Source organism: Echinops telfairi, unplaced genomic scaffold (assembly GCF_000313985.2).
Source record: "Echinops telfairi isolate 266 unplaced genomic scaffold, ASM31398v2 ScPeMD7_7;HRSCAF=31, whole genome shotgun sequence".
In the NCBI taxonomy this organism is placed as follows: domain Eukaryota; kingdom Metazoa; phylum Chordata; class Mammalia; order Afrosoricida; family Tenrecidae; genus Echinops; species Echinops telfairi.
In genome coordinates this window covers 19,433,826-19,450,757 of record NW_022103904.1, presented here as the reverse complement: position 1 = coordinate 19,450,757, position 16,932 = coordinate 19,433,826, and the positions used below count along the sequence as shown (strand labels likewise).

General features: G+C 43.6%; 1 protein-coding gene across 1 annotated transcript in view; it reads left to right on the top strand.

Moving 5' to 3' along the window:
• ADCY1 (adenylate cyclase 1) overlaps positions 1-16,932 on the top strand; it is a gene marked incomplete at its 5' end in the record, with an annotated part of 246,252 nt that overhangs the window by 124,109 nt on the left and 105,211 nt on the right. The window contains one exon of the mRNA XM_004708178.2: positions 6,252-6,379. Coding sequence (XP_004708235.1) covers positions 6,252-6,379 — 128 coding nt within the window. The remainder of the gene's footprint in view (positions 1-6,251; positions 6,380-16,932) is intronic.

Below are 16,932 nucleotides of genomic sequence, written 5' to 3'. Positions count from 1 at the left end.
TCTCTGTTCATTGTACCTTAGTGAATGGACTAAAAGGACAACAGGACAGACTAGCCATTGGGGCTCAGGGAAGATCATGTAACAACTTAATCTGGTCTCCCCAGGCAATGGTCAGTGTGTCTGCCTACTTTGTCACTTTCTTAGTTGTTCATCTTAAAAACCAGTTCCTCAGAGGAGGCTCACCCCAGCCAGTATGAGTTTTTCACTTGGAGCAAGAGTGGGAGAAGTCCAAATAGGCCCTGCAATATGGAGTTGTACATGGCCACCCTAATTCTATAGGCACTCCTACAATGATGCTCAGTGAATTTGTTTAAATTTATGACGAGGGGTGGTTGGGTCAACTGCTCTCAGAAGGAGATTTCACTTCTTTTTGTGGGTAAAATAGGGAAGGGCACTCTGTCGTTGGAGGGGCACACCCATAGCATTATTAGTATGGACCCCTAATTGTATAATGTTGCTAACCATGCATTTTTGGACAAAATTTGTTCATTGCCTTTGGAGATCCTGGATTACAGATTTTGTCTTTTCTAAGTAAACAACATTCTTCATGGGTCTCATCAGAACCACCTGTTTGGAAACTCCGCTAAGTGAACTGGACTTTACCTTAAACACTGCTGCAGATGAAAGGAACTGAACTACTCCTTTGCTCTTGTACCTGAAATACCCTAGTGCAGTGGTTCTCAACCTGTGGGCCGCTACCCTTTGGGAGTCGAATAACCCTTTCACAGGGGTCGCCCGATTCATAGCAGTAGCAAAATGACAGTGATGAATTATCAACGAAAATCATTTAAGTCTCGTGTATGAAGAGGTCGAGATCTGCTAATCCAAGGATGTGGACTTTGAAGCCATTAGGCAAATCTCCGATTACTCCGAGGTTGCTCAGTGATCGACAACTTGAGACTACTGTACATTTGCTAGTTTCATATTTCTTTGCCTTTTGGGTCTATTTTAGTTCTGCAGACAAAGGGTTTTGCCTTAGTGAATGAGGGTTATTGAAATTGTTGCCCCTTACCTAATCTTTATTGCTAAAACAGTGTTCTGTAACTTAAGTTTTAAGCTATGTAAGTGCATGTTCCATGTTTTTTACTCTAAAAGGTTTTCTTGTCTATATTTTCATTATTTAAAAAACAATGTTTTCAATTCTATACCATTAGCTAGATTAATGGTATTATTTTTAGAATTACTAAATGTCCCATCACAGTTGTGTTTTTCTTAAGAAGCTAATAATGCTGGCTCAAAAGTAGGCCATAAAGATATATGAACCTTAAATATGAATGGATTTTGAGCTCACACTTAATCATAGTCCTAGTCTCAGAACAATTAGTTCTTATGCTAATTGTTCAATTGCTAATGAAATGATCACTGAAGATATGGGTACAGAGAAAAGTATAGTGAATAAATAATATGGTGCTCAGGTATTAAAAAGAAAAGTATCTTGGGTCTTTCCTTAAAAGGCTTTCCTTAAAGCAAGCAGCCGTCTAAGTGAGATGTCAGCTGTAAGTCCACACAGAGCAAGCAGACCAACTTGTATGATCAAAGATCACACAATTATTATTATTTAATAATAATTCAAGATCAGAGGAGGGATTGTATCAGAGCTTAAATTCTGAGCACCTGGGTGTGCAAAAGGCTATAGATGGTAGTAACAGCCCCACATCCATTTACCAACTCCCAACATAGATTACGCTTCCATTGAATTCTTTCTGATCATTAACCAAGGATGTAAATGATCTTGCCCTCATACAGAGTGCCTTGGGAAGTGGATTACCTTCATCCTCTGGTCAGCCCAGGGAGCTTTCTTGGGTGCGCCCTTGATGGAGGTCACTGTACTGGGGATAGTACTGGGGGTTACATAGTCATGGGTCATGCCCTATCGGGCTCATCCTAACTGCCTTTGTCCGGAGGCCCTTGGCCAATGATGTAAACCCTTCTATTTAACATACCGTAGGTGTCCCAGCCCTGCTCCTGTAGTCCCATCTATAACTGATGGATTGATCTGCCACCAAGGATGAATGTGACAGTCGCCTTTGTTCCATGCCTTACTTAACTAGCATCCTCACTGTGAACCCTTCGATGCCATTTTGACTTCCTGCCTCCCTCATCTGCATGTGTCTGCGTCTCTTTGAAGACAATAAATGTTCTCCTTAAATGACATTTGAGATGGGCATCTCTTTTATGCCCTAAAACAGTCTCTTCAGGTACTGGATTCTGCAGGTGGTCTTCTTGATCCCGCTGATTTCTCTGCTTCCTCTGAGACATCCCTTCAGCCCCTCTCTGTTCCCTGGCTTTCTTCGCATCACCTGGGTCTTCTGACATCCGTGCTAGAGCAGGATAGGGGCAGGTATACCATAGTGAATGATCTCTGCAGAAGCAGGCAATTGTGAGCCCAGGATTTGTCTGTCCCTGTGCTCCATTCCTCGGGCCCACCCAGGAAGCAGGTTGTCATGGATAGCCCTTTAGTCCGAGGACTTCGAATGGGGTGTCTGTTACATGACTCACTATAGTGTTCACTTCCCTCCAACCTGGGAGGAAGAATGCGGTATGTGGACTAAGTGCCGATAAAATTGTTAAAAAAGAAAAGACAAGAAAAAGAGACTGTAGCATTAGTTTCCTTTGCTCAGACTATCAGATCCTGAACTCTTGTCAAGCCACTCTGACCCTCCTCCTTGTCAGTTATTTTGTCTGGATACAGGGCTTTTGGGATAGAACAACCCCACCCTTACCTCCTACCGCTGCATGCTGGTCTCATGTGGGAATTCCAGGCTCTAAGCTGACCATATATTAGCTTTGGATATTTAGAGACTATTTAAAATCTCTAAACTGAAAGCAAATTAAAAAAAAATTGGTGGGGAGGGGGTGCCTCTTAGTATGCTAGCAAAAACCAGAATATTTGGCTTTTTAAAATCAGAATTTTAGTCCATTGTATTTATTCTGGCTGGTTTCTGCCACCTGCTATGTAAAGGAGTGCTTTCAGCCCTAATACTAGCCCGCCACGTGGTAGAGGTCCGAGGAAGCCACTGCAGAGAGGGCTGCTCTCCCCACTCCCGTCCACTTACACACATCTCACCCTTCAGAATCGTATCTATGTACCCCAGTGTGTTTAGTGTGCTGACTGCATCCTGGTCCAAAAAACTGCTCAGAATCCACACTGAGCCCATTGGAATATTACTCCTGAGTAGCTGCGTGCAAAGGGAACAACCCTCACCAGGTCACCTTGACCTTCACCCTTGGTCAGAGGTCTCTTTCCCACACCAGCTCTGGCCCGACTACCTGGAACCTTCTTACTGAGGTTCTTCAAGGTGTGTACCCTCTTCTCTCATGTAAAGCTTGGGAGCACAGAGCCTCCTCTGTGTAGCGAAGTTTCTTCTTTTGTGACATTCCTGTGAGGATTACCATCAGATTCTGCTAAAAAACAAAGCCAAAGAGCACGTTGTTATCAGAAATCCTGCGGTTTTTCATCCACTAGAGTCACAGTGAGGCTGTTCTAATCACTTACATACATGGGTTCCGAGTTTGAATTGTCAACCATCAAGTGTTCCTGCTCTACAAGTTGCCCTGTCCCCGAGTGACCTGTGCATTGAGTCTCACACTTGCCCACTCAGCAGACACTTGGGCCTCAGCGTTGCAGGATAGCCAGACAGCTCATCTATAGTGAAGATGCAGTGCTTACGGCTTGTTGGACAAGGTTGTCACATGGCAGGTACCTAGCACCAATGAGGCCAGCCAACCAACCGTGGTCAGATCCATGTGAGCCTGCGCTGGCCTCTCAGATGTGCCTTTTCCCACCCCGTGCTGGCCAGCCTTCTTTGGAAGACTACCTTTTCCCCTCAGTATTGACCATGGCCCCATTCACTGGTTGCCTGCTCTGACAGCCTCACTCAGGTCATCCTGCAGACTCTCCACCTTCCTTATGTTATGGGTGTCTCTGAGCCCCACCTACCAGATGGCAGAAGGTCATCTCTGAGGGTTCGTGCCCTACCTAGGGCAGAGGGAGTATTAGAATGAGGCTGGCTGTCCTTGGAGTGTGTGCTCTTATCACCTGTTGGGTACACTGATTCTGAGCTGGGCCTTCATGCACTTAAGAATCCTAGCCAGACAAACCTGGAAGGAGCATAAGTGGGGTTACCTCTATTCTGCAGGTAAAGAGACTCCCTAAAGGAGCCACCATCACACTGAGTCAGGCTGAGACTGGGCCACGGATGGTCAGACTCTGAACTATGTTTCTGAGCTTTCTCCCAAATGCTCTGGATGACTCCCTGCCATTGTGACAGCCAGGTCATCCTGGCAGAGCACACACCTGCCCTGGATTTTCTGAAGCTGCTTTAGCATCTCCCCGTTGTCTATGTCCATGGACAGGGGGTGCAAGGAGGAGCACAGAGACTCCTCTGTGTAGCTGATAATCACTCTCCTCTCATGTGGGGGATGATACCATCACTGAAGACACTTGCAACCCTGATAGCCACTTTGGAGAAGAGTAATCTCTGTGGGATCTGGCTGAATAGGCTTGGGAAGGACCATTTACCACTACAACATCCCTGGTACAGCCAACAGTGTGGTTCTGCAAGATCAACCTGGTCTCCTTACTGCCTAACTCACTGCATGCTGCCTCTGGGTTCTCTCGGCTTCCAGCCCCTAACCAGAACCCGAGCAGAAGTGCATGATATTTGAGCACCTGGATAATGAGAGCTGTGCATTCCTGAATGTGCTTCCCATTTGTAATAAGTCAAAGAACAAATTAAATATGAGCTATGAGGTATGTCGTTTGTGTTATGCCAGGGTTCTCGGTGTGGCCCAAGTTCTTTCGGGATCATACAGGACCATCTCACAGACTTTGAAGCTCTTTTATGCTCAACGACATGTTTGTGTGAGGCCAACACCCCTCCTTTGCCCCAACACAGAAAATGCATCACAGAAGATGGGTGCAATAGCAAATAATGTAGTCCAGACAGAGAGTAAAGAACGTTATATAAATTTAAAATACTACCACAGTTTTTTGTCTTGCCAATCAGCATTATTTTCATTAAAATGTATTAAGACATAATAGATGTACTATTGTCAATTTAAAATCAATGAATAAATATGCTAAAATTTCTCAGTTACAGTTTTTAATGTGGTAATTCTCAATAGATGTGACCCACTTGTGCCAGGGTTTTTTGTGAGGTTCTCAGCCATGGTATAGCCAGAATGCTCCTTAGAAGCAAGGGTGGTGAGACTTTGCCTTGCTTACTTTGACCATCATGGTTCCGGAGGGACCAATCTCTGGAGAAGGACATCACGCTTGGTCAAGGAGAGGGTCGGCACAAATGAAGAATTTCCTCAGCATGACAGATGGCCAGAGTGGCTGCATCAGGAAGCTCTAGCATAGTAATGATTGAGAGGTTGGGGCGAGATTAGATAACCTTCCTTCTGTTCTGCATGAGCTCACTAGGAGTTGGAGTTGAGTTGACATCAATTCACCAGAATCTTGTAGGAATGTAAACGGTGCCCTGAGAGCAAATGTAGAGAGCTTCTGTTTTCAGGTTTCCCTTGAACTAAAAATAGTCGCAATAACAATCTCGGCTGGAATTTATTTATTAGTTTAAGCCAGGTGGTATAATGAGTGCTTTTAATGTATTATCTCTGTCGTCAAAGTTGCCCAGGAGGTGGGTGCTGTTATTCTTCCTATTTTATCACGGAGCAAGTACACTTTCAGAGATGTTGCACATCTTGTGAGTGGTGGGCCGAGGCCTATTTCTGGGGGGAGGGGGATAGAGCCATTTCAGAAAGGCCAGCATTCCATGATTGGCATAGTGCACCGAGACAAGGGTGCTATGTGAATTCAGAGAAAGGAGACGCCCTCTGGACCTTGGTATAGATGCCTGGCATTTCAGCTAGAGTTGACATTTCAGCTGGACCGGAAGGGACTATAGTATATAGCCAACTGAAATATAGACTGAGGCCAGGGATGACCGTAGGTGGAGATGAGAGGAGTGGCACACACAAACTAGATGGCAAGAAACCTGTCGGGCAGGGAGTGTGGGATGTGTTGGGGTTGGGGTTTGGCCCTGTTCTCCCATGCCAGATAGAGGGCAGCCCATGCACTATGGGCCGGGGCCTGAACTGGAACATGGTGCCTGTATAATGATTGCTTCACATTTTAGATGACCCCGGCCTATGCAATGTTGGGGAAAGAGGAGGGCTAGAAGGACAGCTTGGGGACAGTCCCATGAAGCTTCTGCTGCCTTAACATGTAGGTGTTCCGTTCCCTGCAGGAGAACCACTGTCGGAGGATCAAGATCCTGGGAGACTGCTACTACTGTGTGTCAGGCCTCACACAGCCCAAGGCTGACCATGCCCACTGCTGTGTGGAGATGGGACTTGACATGATTGACACTATCACGTAAGTGCCCCCCGGGGTCTGGGCCTTGCCAGTGGTTGTAGCTGCTGAATCCTTTCCTGCCCCATGTAGCCTCCATTGTAAGGCCTTGCTTGGGCATGGTCGGCCTGAGCCGACATGTGGTCACCTTTCCCAAAGCTGTGAGGACCAGCATTTTCTCAAGAGGGATTTGGCATTGACCTGCGGCTAGTTTCTCCTTGACGTTTTATCTGTGGCTGTTCTCATTAGGTGTGCTCTACCAAAAAGCCGGCTGGATTATGACTTGATGTAAAGAAACCAAAATCCTAACAACTGGACCAATAGGGAAGATCATGATACATGGAGAAAAGGTTGCAGTTGCCCCGGATTTTGTCTTGCTTGGATCCACAGTCAATGGTCATGGAAGCAGCAGGCAAGATATCAAAAGATATGTTGCATTAGGGAACCTGCTGCACAAGACCTCTATATAGTGGTGAAAAGCAACGGTGTTAGTTTGAAGGCTAAGATGTGCCTGACCTATGCTATAGTATTTTCAATGGCCTCATATGCCTGTGAAAGTTGGACATTGAACAAGGAAGACGAATGAAGAATCAATGAGTTCAGATTGTGGTGGTGGAAAAAAAAAATACTGCAAGTACCAGGGACTGCCAAAAGAACAAACCAGTCTGCTTTGGAAAAAATACAGCCAGAATGCTTCTTAGAGGCAAGAATGGCAAGACTTACTTACTTTGGACATGTCAGGAGAGACCAGTCCCTGGAGAAGGACATCATGCTTGGTAAAACAGAGGGACCGGGAAAAGAGGAAGGCCCGCAACAAGATGGATTGACACAGTAGCTGCAGCAATGAGCGCAAGCATAGGAACAACTTTGAGGATGGTCCAGAACCAGGCAGTGTTTCGTTCTGTTGTTCGTGGGGCCACCACGAGTTGGAATCAACTCGATGCCACTTAGCAACAACAAAACAAAGGAAAACAGTAAACCCCGGTTGTCATGTTTTCCTGTAAGGATGAACATTCTGCTACATGATGAGCAAGGACCATCCCTCATTTGTTAGACACAGACAGGATTCCCGACTCACACTGCTCACTTGCATGCATATTCCTGCTTTGCTGCAACTTTCTCAATTTCAAATTACTCGGTCAGTTCCTCTCAGTCCAGCAGCTGGTGCTGCCCTGTCCCTTAGGAAATCTATATGATGCTCAGCACTGCTGAAACAAACTGCCAGGTGTGCACAGGCTAACAGTCCTAGCTGTGCTGCCAGCAGAAAATTGGTCTGGAGAAAGAGCTGACTATATTGAACATAACACCAAAGAGAGAGAGCGAGAGCGAGACTGAGATAAGTCTGCCCGTCTGCACACAGCGTCCATGCATGTGGTATGCATAATAAGCAACCATGAATCTTACAGCCAAGGTACCTACTATCATCAAGAAAGAGGGCTCAGGCAACAAATGTACAATTGTGCTTGACACAATGGATGGATGGATGGATTGTGATAAGAGTTGTACGAGCCCCCAATAAAATGATTGAAAAACAAACAAACAAACAAATAAAAAATGCAAAAGAGGGCCCAGGAGAGGAGTACATCCTTTGGACCTCAGTTCTATATACTGGGATACTCCTAGGGGAAGATTAATACCAAGGCTCAATAATGCTACACCCACAGATGCTGTACGGAGACAAAGATCTTTTTCCTAAACTGCGAGCAAGACACAATTCTTAACAGCTTCAACCTCTTCTTCATTTATCATGATGTTCCCTATGGGTCCAGTTGTGAGGATTTTGGTCTTTTTTACATTGAGTCGTAATCCATGCTGACGCCTGCGGTCCTTGATCTTTGTCAGCAAGGGCTTCAAGTCCTCTTCACTTCCAGCAAGCAACTTGTGTCATCTGTATGTCACAGGTTGAGAATAAGCCTGCTAGGCTAAGAAAGGGCCAACTCTAGCTAAAGTCAGGGACCATGAGAGGGAGAAATGGCGATGTTTAGAAATAACACACCTAGCCCAGAGGGTGAGGCAGCACAAAGAGCTAGAGGAGAGACCGAGTTCTCACAGAGAATTCCCAGTCAGCTCAGTGAGGACCATAGACCTTCATGGTAGAAGACATCTGGTTCAGCCCCATTAGCAACTGGGACAGTTCGGTCAGGCCTGGTGTTCCTTATGGTCTCCTATGGGCATCCAGTGTGTGCCGGGCACATAGCTGGGCTTCTTAAACATCCACTGAGTGAAAGAGTGGCATTTATCTTTTCACAATACCGACCCTGAAAACCCCACTGTGGTAGTTTGATATCATGTCCTCTCCTGGCTAGGGATGGAGTTCAATCTGTCAATCCTTGGTGCCTTTTTGTAAAAGAGTGAGAGACACTGGGAACTACCCATGTGTAACCATGTGCCCTGCCACGTTCCCACCAACTTTGAATCCACTCATCCTGTGATTTTCCTGCTTCATGCTTCACCTCTTGGCATCCGCCTGCACATGCATGAGTCTGAAGAGGGCCATAGCTTGCAACGGACTTACGGACTTGAGTTGGCCTGGGCGTGGCCAAGTAGCTGTCTTCCAAATTCTCTGGCGTCGAATGCTTCATCGGCTTGTAGAGACATTTCAATTGATATTCCATCAATTCCTGGACCATTGTTTTTGGCTAATGCTTTCCGTGCAGCTTACACTCTTCCTTCAGTACCATTTGTGCTTGCTTATATGCTACCTCCTGATGGTGGAATGTCAACTAGCTCTCTTTGGTGCAGCGACCCTGTATCCTTTCTATCTTCTTTTGATGCTTCCTGAATAATTCAATATTCATATTTTGCCCATGTAATCTTTCAATATTGAGACTTGAATTTTTTCTTGAGTTCTTTCAGTTATAGGTATGCCGAGCGTCTTCTTTCTTTTGGTTTCTAACTCTCGGTCTTTGCATGTTTCATTATAATATTTTACTTTGTTTTCCCAAGCTGTCCTCTGACCTGTTCTGTTTAGCTCTTTGACTTTATAATTTCTTCTCTTTGCCTTAGCTACTCGACTATTAATAGCAAGTTTCAGCGTCTCTTCTGATAGCAGTGTTGATCGTTTGCTTCCTGTCTTTTTAATGATCTTTGGCTCTCTTCGTGAAAGATGCTGCTGATGCCCTCCTAAAGCTCATCAAGTCTTCTGTCATTAGTGTTCAAGCAGCAAATCTCTTCTTGGGATGTTCGGAAAATTCAGATGGGATAGACCCAGGGTCATATTTTGGCTTTTGTGGCCTAGTTTTCATTGTCTTCAGCTTTAACCTGAACTTATGGAGCCCTGGTGGTGTAGTGGTTTAGTGTTGGGCTGTGATCCACTTGGTTGGAAGTTCAAAACCACCAGCAGCTCCTTGGGAGAAAGACTGGTCTTTTTACTCCCATAAGCAGTTAGAGGCTCAGAAACAAACCTACAGGGTGTCACTCTGAGTCAGCATTGACTCAGTGGCAGTGAGAATTTGTTGAGTTAACGTCAACTTACATATGAGCCATTGATGTCTGTTCCATGAGCAGCTCCTGGTTTGGTTTGAGCAGCTGCCATTGAGCTTTTCCTTTGTCTCTTTCCACAGATACATTCAATTTGATTTCTGCATATTCCATCTGAAGACGTTCACATGGAAAATTGCTGTTCGTGTTGTTGCAAAAGTATTTCCTATGAACAAGTTGTTGGTCTTGCAAAATTCTGGCCTGTGATCTCCAGCTTCGTTTCTATCACCAAGACCATATTTCCTTCCTCTTTGTTTCCAACTTTTTCATTCCAATCACCAATAACTATCAATGCATCTTGATTGCGTGTTTGGTCAATTTCAGACTGAAGACATTGTTAGACTTCTTCAATTTATTTATCACTAGCTTTTGTGGTTAGTGCATAAATTGGAATAATATTTGTATTGATTGGATTTCCGTGAAGGCGGATAGATATAAACCTATTACAGATTTCATTGTACTTTAAAATAGCTTTTCTTAATCAGCTTCTTGGGGGTTCTTACAGCTTTTATGACATTCCATACATCAATTGTATCAAACATATTTGTACACGTTGCCATCATCATTTTCAAAAAATTTTCTTCTTGAGCCCTTTGTCTAAGCTGCTCTTTTCCCCCCTCCCTCTGACCCTCACGAATGCTTGCTCAGTTATATATTGTTATTATGCTATTATTTTATATCTTACACTGTTTTCTCCCTTCACCCACATTTCTGTTATTAGACCCCTTGGGGAGGGGCTATATATCCAACCTTGTGATGGGTTCCCTCTTTCTCCTCCTTCCCCCTCCCCACCATCCTCCTACCCTCATGATGTAGCTACTCCCACTACTGTTCTTCAGGTTTTATCTGTTAGTTGTTCCTGTCTTCAAGGGGCTCAGTGGGCTTGTCGTTTGGGAGGGTCCCCCCTGTGGTTTGGTGTTGGGTGCTCGCTCCTGGGAAGAGGGCAGGCATGAGAGAAGGGGTTGAGTCTGGCCTGCAGGACTAGGTGTGCTCCTCTGCTCCTCGCTCTGACACAGACTTCGCTTCTCATTCAGGCCATTTTGAGGTAGTGCTGCCTAACCTCCCTGTCCACCGGCACCTGCTCAGACTAGCACACTTGGGGTGCATTTATGTCTTCAGGTGCACTGGTTCCTGAAGTCCCTGGGGACTTGGCGATGGGGTGGGGGGGCCACTCTAGACTGATCAGAACAGAAAGATGTTCTGCATTTTTCCCCAAAGGGCAGAAAATAGTCCTTTCCCATAAGGACTCAAAATAGCTTTAGCCTTTTTTAAACCATCAAACGCTTAGGAAAGATGAAAGGACAAGAGTCAAGTGGGGGTAGATGAGAAGGAAAATTGAGTCCAAACGGCCAGGATCTGTCCCCTCTAGCTCTTTGATCTGATCAGGTGCCCTGGCGAGGTTAGCCTTGGGTCCTCCTGAGTGCTTTGGGAACAATCTAGGCCGTGGCTGAACAGGGGCATATGCCAAGGACTGTGAGCTGTGGAGCAGGAGCCAATACATGTCTGTAGTGGAGCACTCCGGAGGCACATAGGGAGGCACATAGGGCTTTAGTCACACGGGCGAGGGTCCAGGAAGGACCCGAGGGAGGAACAGCAGTAGGAGAGGAAGAGTTTTGCTAGTTCTCTGGAGCGAATGTCTGTGCCCCTGGCTTCGTGTGTGCCATTTCCCAGGGCCCCTTGCATACCTCAGTGTTCACACCTTGTCCCACTTCTTTCTCTTCCGGATTATAGGACATCGCTAACACTGCTTCCCTACTGACAGGTTTATTTTTTCTTTTTCTTTAGTTTTTATGGTGATAACAATACCAGGGTAGGTTATAAGCATTGCTACAACAATCTTAGATGCCATTATTAAGCAAAAATATCAAAATGGGAAGGATGGTTTCTTGATATATCCTCCATTTAAGTCTATTTCCGTCTACAAGCAGCATTTCTCTCTCCAAACCTTCTCCAGAGAAATCTGTACTCTTCAATTTACCATGTCAAAACTGCAGTGCTGACTCTCCTTAGAGGACTCAGTACATGTTATTTATTGCTTGTTTTACATGGACTCGTATGCACTGCAGCATCCAAGCTCAGTTCACTGTTGCCTTCCCTCCTTAAAGCCCCTCAAACCCATGTTTAGATCGGAACGGAAGGGATCTGGAGGGTTTTTAAGGCCCTGAGTCTTTACTTAAAATTTTTTTTTTTAATTTATGTGTTTTGATTTTTAAAGGAAAACCTTCTGTGTAGTTGCATGGCCCGTCTCAGCACATCACATCAGTAACAGTATCCTGTTCACCCTCCCAGAAATGTGATTCCTTTTCCCTCCCCTCACCTCCCTCCCTCCCTCCCTCCCCAATTTCCTCTTCCTCCACTCTCTCTGCCCTCTCTGCCCTCTCTGGCGTCTCTGTCATTCTTCAAAGTCTTATCCTTTGGTGTGAAAATAACTTTTTGTTTTTGATTTTGCTTATAATAATTGTGTTATTAAATAGTTACCTTTATAAGATTTACTAACTTTGCTAAGCATAATGTTCTCTTGTTTTGTCCATTGTCTTATGGTGTTTAACAGAGTCGTCATTTTTTTATCAATGCATAATATTCCATTATATGAATGTACCACAGGTGGTTGTTTTTTTTGTACCACAGTTTTTTTAATCCATTCTTCTGTAATCCGGGTTTTTGTTTCTGTCTCTGCTATTTTGGCAGTTGCTCCCATAAATACAAATGTGCATATGTTTGCATTGTGTTCTTTATCTCTTTAGGACCCAGTAGAAGGATTTCAGGATCCTAAGGTAAATTGTATTTGCATTTGTGTAAGGAAGCACCACACTGACTTCCATAGTGGTTGTACAATTCTACAGTCTCACCAGCAATGTGTGAGCATTCCAATTACTTTACATCCTTAGCACTTAGTTTTCTGTTACATTTTTTTTTTGGCTAAAAGTATTGGTGTGGGGAGGAATCTCATTATTGTTTTACTTTGTATTTCTCTTATTGCTAATGAATGCAAACATTCCTTCATATGGTTGTTGGCCACTCTGTTGTCATCTTTAGCAAATTGTCAGTTCATGTCTTGTTCCAATTGTTTGATTGGCTTATTTGTATTTTTCTTATTTAGGTGTATTTTTTCTATAGATTTTTGAAATTAGTCCTTTATCTGATGTGTCATTCACTAAATATTTTTCCCAATTTGTGAGTCCTCTTTGAATTGTATTGATGCAGTCTTTTGCCGTGCATAAACGTCATCATTTTAGAAGGCCCTGGTCCTTTATTTTGTCTTCTATAGTGTGAGTATTTTTAAATTAATTTTGTAGTGTATTTATGTCTTGAATTAGGGCTCTTATATTTGTCTCTTTTTGTGTGTGGATGATTTTTATGGTTTTGGGTTTATGTTTAGATCTTTGATCCATCTGGAGTTTGTTTTTGTACATAGTGTTAAGTACAGGGCCTGTTTCATATTTTTGCAGGTGGAGATTCATTTTTTCCAGTACTGTTTATTGAAAAGAGCATCTCTTCCAACTTAATGTGTTTTAGTCTTTAATTAAAAAAAAAATCAGGTGTCTGTAGGTTCTTAGTTGCATTTCTGGTTCGCAATTCTAATCCATTGGCTTCTTGTCTATCCTTGTACCAGTACCCAGCTGCTTGGATTACCACTGCTATATAATCGGTTCCTCCTCACCCCCATTAAAAGTATTCCTAAATGAGAAAATGGACTGTTTTTGCATAAAAAGAAGCATAGCATCAAAGCCAACCAAAGCAATGTGGTCAATCTCAAACCTGATTCAGTCCCTTTACTAAATCTATGTATTTATTTTTATTTTAAATAAACCATTTGATTAGGACACACTCCAGACATCATACAATTCAATATTTTAGTCATATCAGGAAGTGTACAATCACTATCACAATCAGTTTTAGAACACTCCCCTCCCTTCCTGTATTCTTTGTTATTAGCACCTCATTTCCCCCCAACCTCCCCTGCTGTACTTCCAGGGAACCCTTAATCCAGTTATTGCCTCTATAAATTCACCCATCCTGGGTTTCATATACCAAAAAACCCATATAAAAATACATAGCAGAGAGTAACGAAAAGCTACCAACAATAACAAAATACAACAGAGATATACCCCAGTTGGAAAGAAAACAGAAAGCATTAAAAGCCAGAGCAAACTTAACATGTGTCAAAGGGAGATCAAATGGTAAGGTACTAGATTTTACCCTAGATCAGTGGCTCTCAACCTGTGGGTTGCGACCCCTTTGGGGGTCAAACGACCCTTTAACAGGGGTTGCCTAAGACCATCAGAAAACACATATTTCCGATGGTCTTAAGAACGGAGACACCACTCTATACGTCTCCTGGCAGGTCCGCCCACATGCAGATATGCCCACATATGAGTAGCCGGCGTGAAGACTGTTACCCATGCTACACCATGCTTCAAGACAGAATTTCATTTATTTTTAATTAGAAATAAATATTTCACTATATATAATGACATATTGTTTTTGTGATTAATCATTGTGCTTCAATTATGTTCAGTTTGTAATAATGAAAATACACCCTGCCTATCAGATATTTACATGACAATTCATAACAGTAGCAAAATGACAGTGATGAAGTAGCTACGAAAATAATGTTATAACAATGAAAATACACCCTGCCTATCAGATATTTACATGACAATTCATAACAGTAGCAAAATGACAGTGATGAAGTAGCTACGAAAATAATGTTATGGTTGGGGTCACCACCATATGAGGAACTGTATGAAAGGGTCACCGGCACTGGGAAGGTTGAGAACCACTGCCCTAGAGACATCTGTCATAATCCACTTTCCACTGCCCTCTAATAACAAGGCCTGTCGCATCTGTGGTCCATGTTCGAGGGAATTCACCAGGATGCTTCTTCCACATGTTATTTCCCCTTCACTTTTTTTTTTAATAACGATTAGTACTGATAAATGGATCAGAAAGGGGATCAGGTCAGACTTTACATTTTAGCCATTCAAATCAGATGCTACATTTTAAGCATTCAAATCAGATGTTTCATTTTCATCTACTATAATTGTCTCTACAGCACTCTGTCTGATAACCTGACTGTTCTCATTCTTTGATTATGGTCCGAGGGAAATCATCAGAGTTTATTCTATGTGTGGACCCTACAAATGGATTTTGGGTTTCCGCTGTCACCCATAACTTTCTGCAAAGCAGGTGCTCACAGTTTAACCTCTGATACCATTCTCTCCTTCAAATTCGGATGATATTATTTACAAGCCTCGACTCACACAGGCTGGTGTGCTTCTTCCATGTGGGCTTAGTTGACGGCTCACTTAGATGGCTGCTTGTTTGAAAGTAAGCCTTTAAGACCCCAGGCACTATTCTTTCTGATAGTTGGGCACCGTTTGGTTTCTTCTCCATGCTTTGCAGTAGTATTCATATATCTTCAGTGTTCTCCTCTTCAGTATCAGGCTGGGCCATGTCATAAGAACTAATTATTCTTAGATTGGGGCTAGGATTAAACCTGAGCCCTAAATCCATTCCTGTATCTATGTTTAAATGTGCCTCTGAGGCATCTTGGTTATTTTATGTTGAAAACATTATCAATCATCTTCCTGGAGCAGAAAATCCTTCTGTTTATAGTGTCGTTGATGTAGCCCATGGCAATGCATTTAAAACACATTTTAAAAAAGGAGATTAAACAAGTGTAGGTCAGCTACAGATCACAATACATGGATTAAAGATTTGTACAGATTAAACCTAAGTGACTGGACACTGTTGACACATGGGAGTTGGTGGCCAGGCAACATTTACAATAATATTCAATTACTGTGGCAGACCCAGGTCTACCAGACTAATATATAATACATATCCTAATAGAGCAAGCCGGGCATTGAAGTAGTAAGTATGTGAAAGCCCGCCCACCACCAGTGCTATGCTTTGGGTAAATCTGTCTTCTGTGTTTTCATACGCCAAGCGGTTTGGGCGTTAAGCCCTCCCCTGAGGTGCATTTGAAGTGGAGTCCAGCTCACCTAGTGGGCTTTTCACACCAAGTTCCTCTAGTTTGGCCTTTGGAGTATGTTACGTGTCTCAAAAACACCACGTTCAGTGTTTCAGTATTTTATGACACATGGCCTGGGTCCCAGGGGCTTTACAGAAACTAGGTCTAAATGGCCTTCTTAGGAGCATAGTACCAGGCATATTATCCCCTTGGGGGTCTCTGTAAGTATGGTGAATACTTTTTTTTCCCCGCAGGGGGAGTTGGTCTCCCCCATTTTCTACCCATAGAACCAACACTTATTTTCTCTGAGACTCGTCTGCTCCGCTTCTCCCATCTTGACTCGATTTTCCCATCAGCAGTGCTTGTCCCTCTGGTAAGAAAGTTTGTTTGAGGAGACCTGCCCACCTGTTTTTATGGCAGCAACTGAATGGTCATCTTCCTTTCTCCCGGTCTTGAAAATCTGATCCTGCCTGAAGTGAGGTCTCCTTTGTCAAAGTGCTTTTTAACATAAACCTGCAGAGAGGGTGGTGTGTGCGCTTCATGGCACTAGTCAGGCTCCCTGCTGCGTTGCTTGGCAGGCTGGGTGGTGGACTGCATGACGGGGAAGGATGAATTTGCCTTCATCTTGGTGTTTTTCCTTAGTCAACTCATAGAATATTTGTCCTTTTGTGATTGACTAACTTCACCCAGCATGGTAGTTTCCAGATCCCTCCATGACATGAAGTGTTTCGTCACAGTTTTTTAGGGATGCATAGTATTCCACTGTGTGTATATATCAAGGCGTTTTAAAAAAATCATTTTATTGGGGGCTCATACAACTCTTATCACAATCCATACATAACATCCATTGTGTCAAACACATTTGTACATTTGTTGCCCTCATTCTCACAATATTTGTTTCTGCTTGAGCCCTTGGTATCAGCTCCTCATTTTTCCCCCTCCGTCCCTGGTGCCCCCCCTCATGAACCCTTGATAATTTATAAATTATTATTATTTTGTCATAACTTACACTGTCCAGCATCTCCCTTCACCCACTTTTCTGTTGCCCGTCCCCAGGGAGGAGGTTATATGTAGATCCTTGTAATTGGTTCCCCCTTTCTACCCCACCCTCCCTCCACCC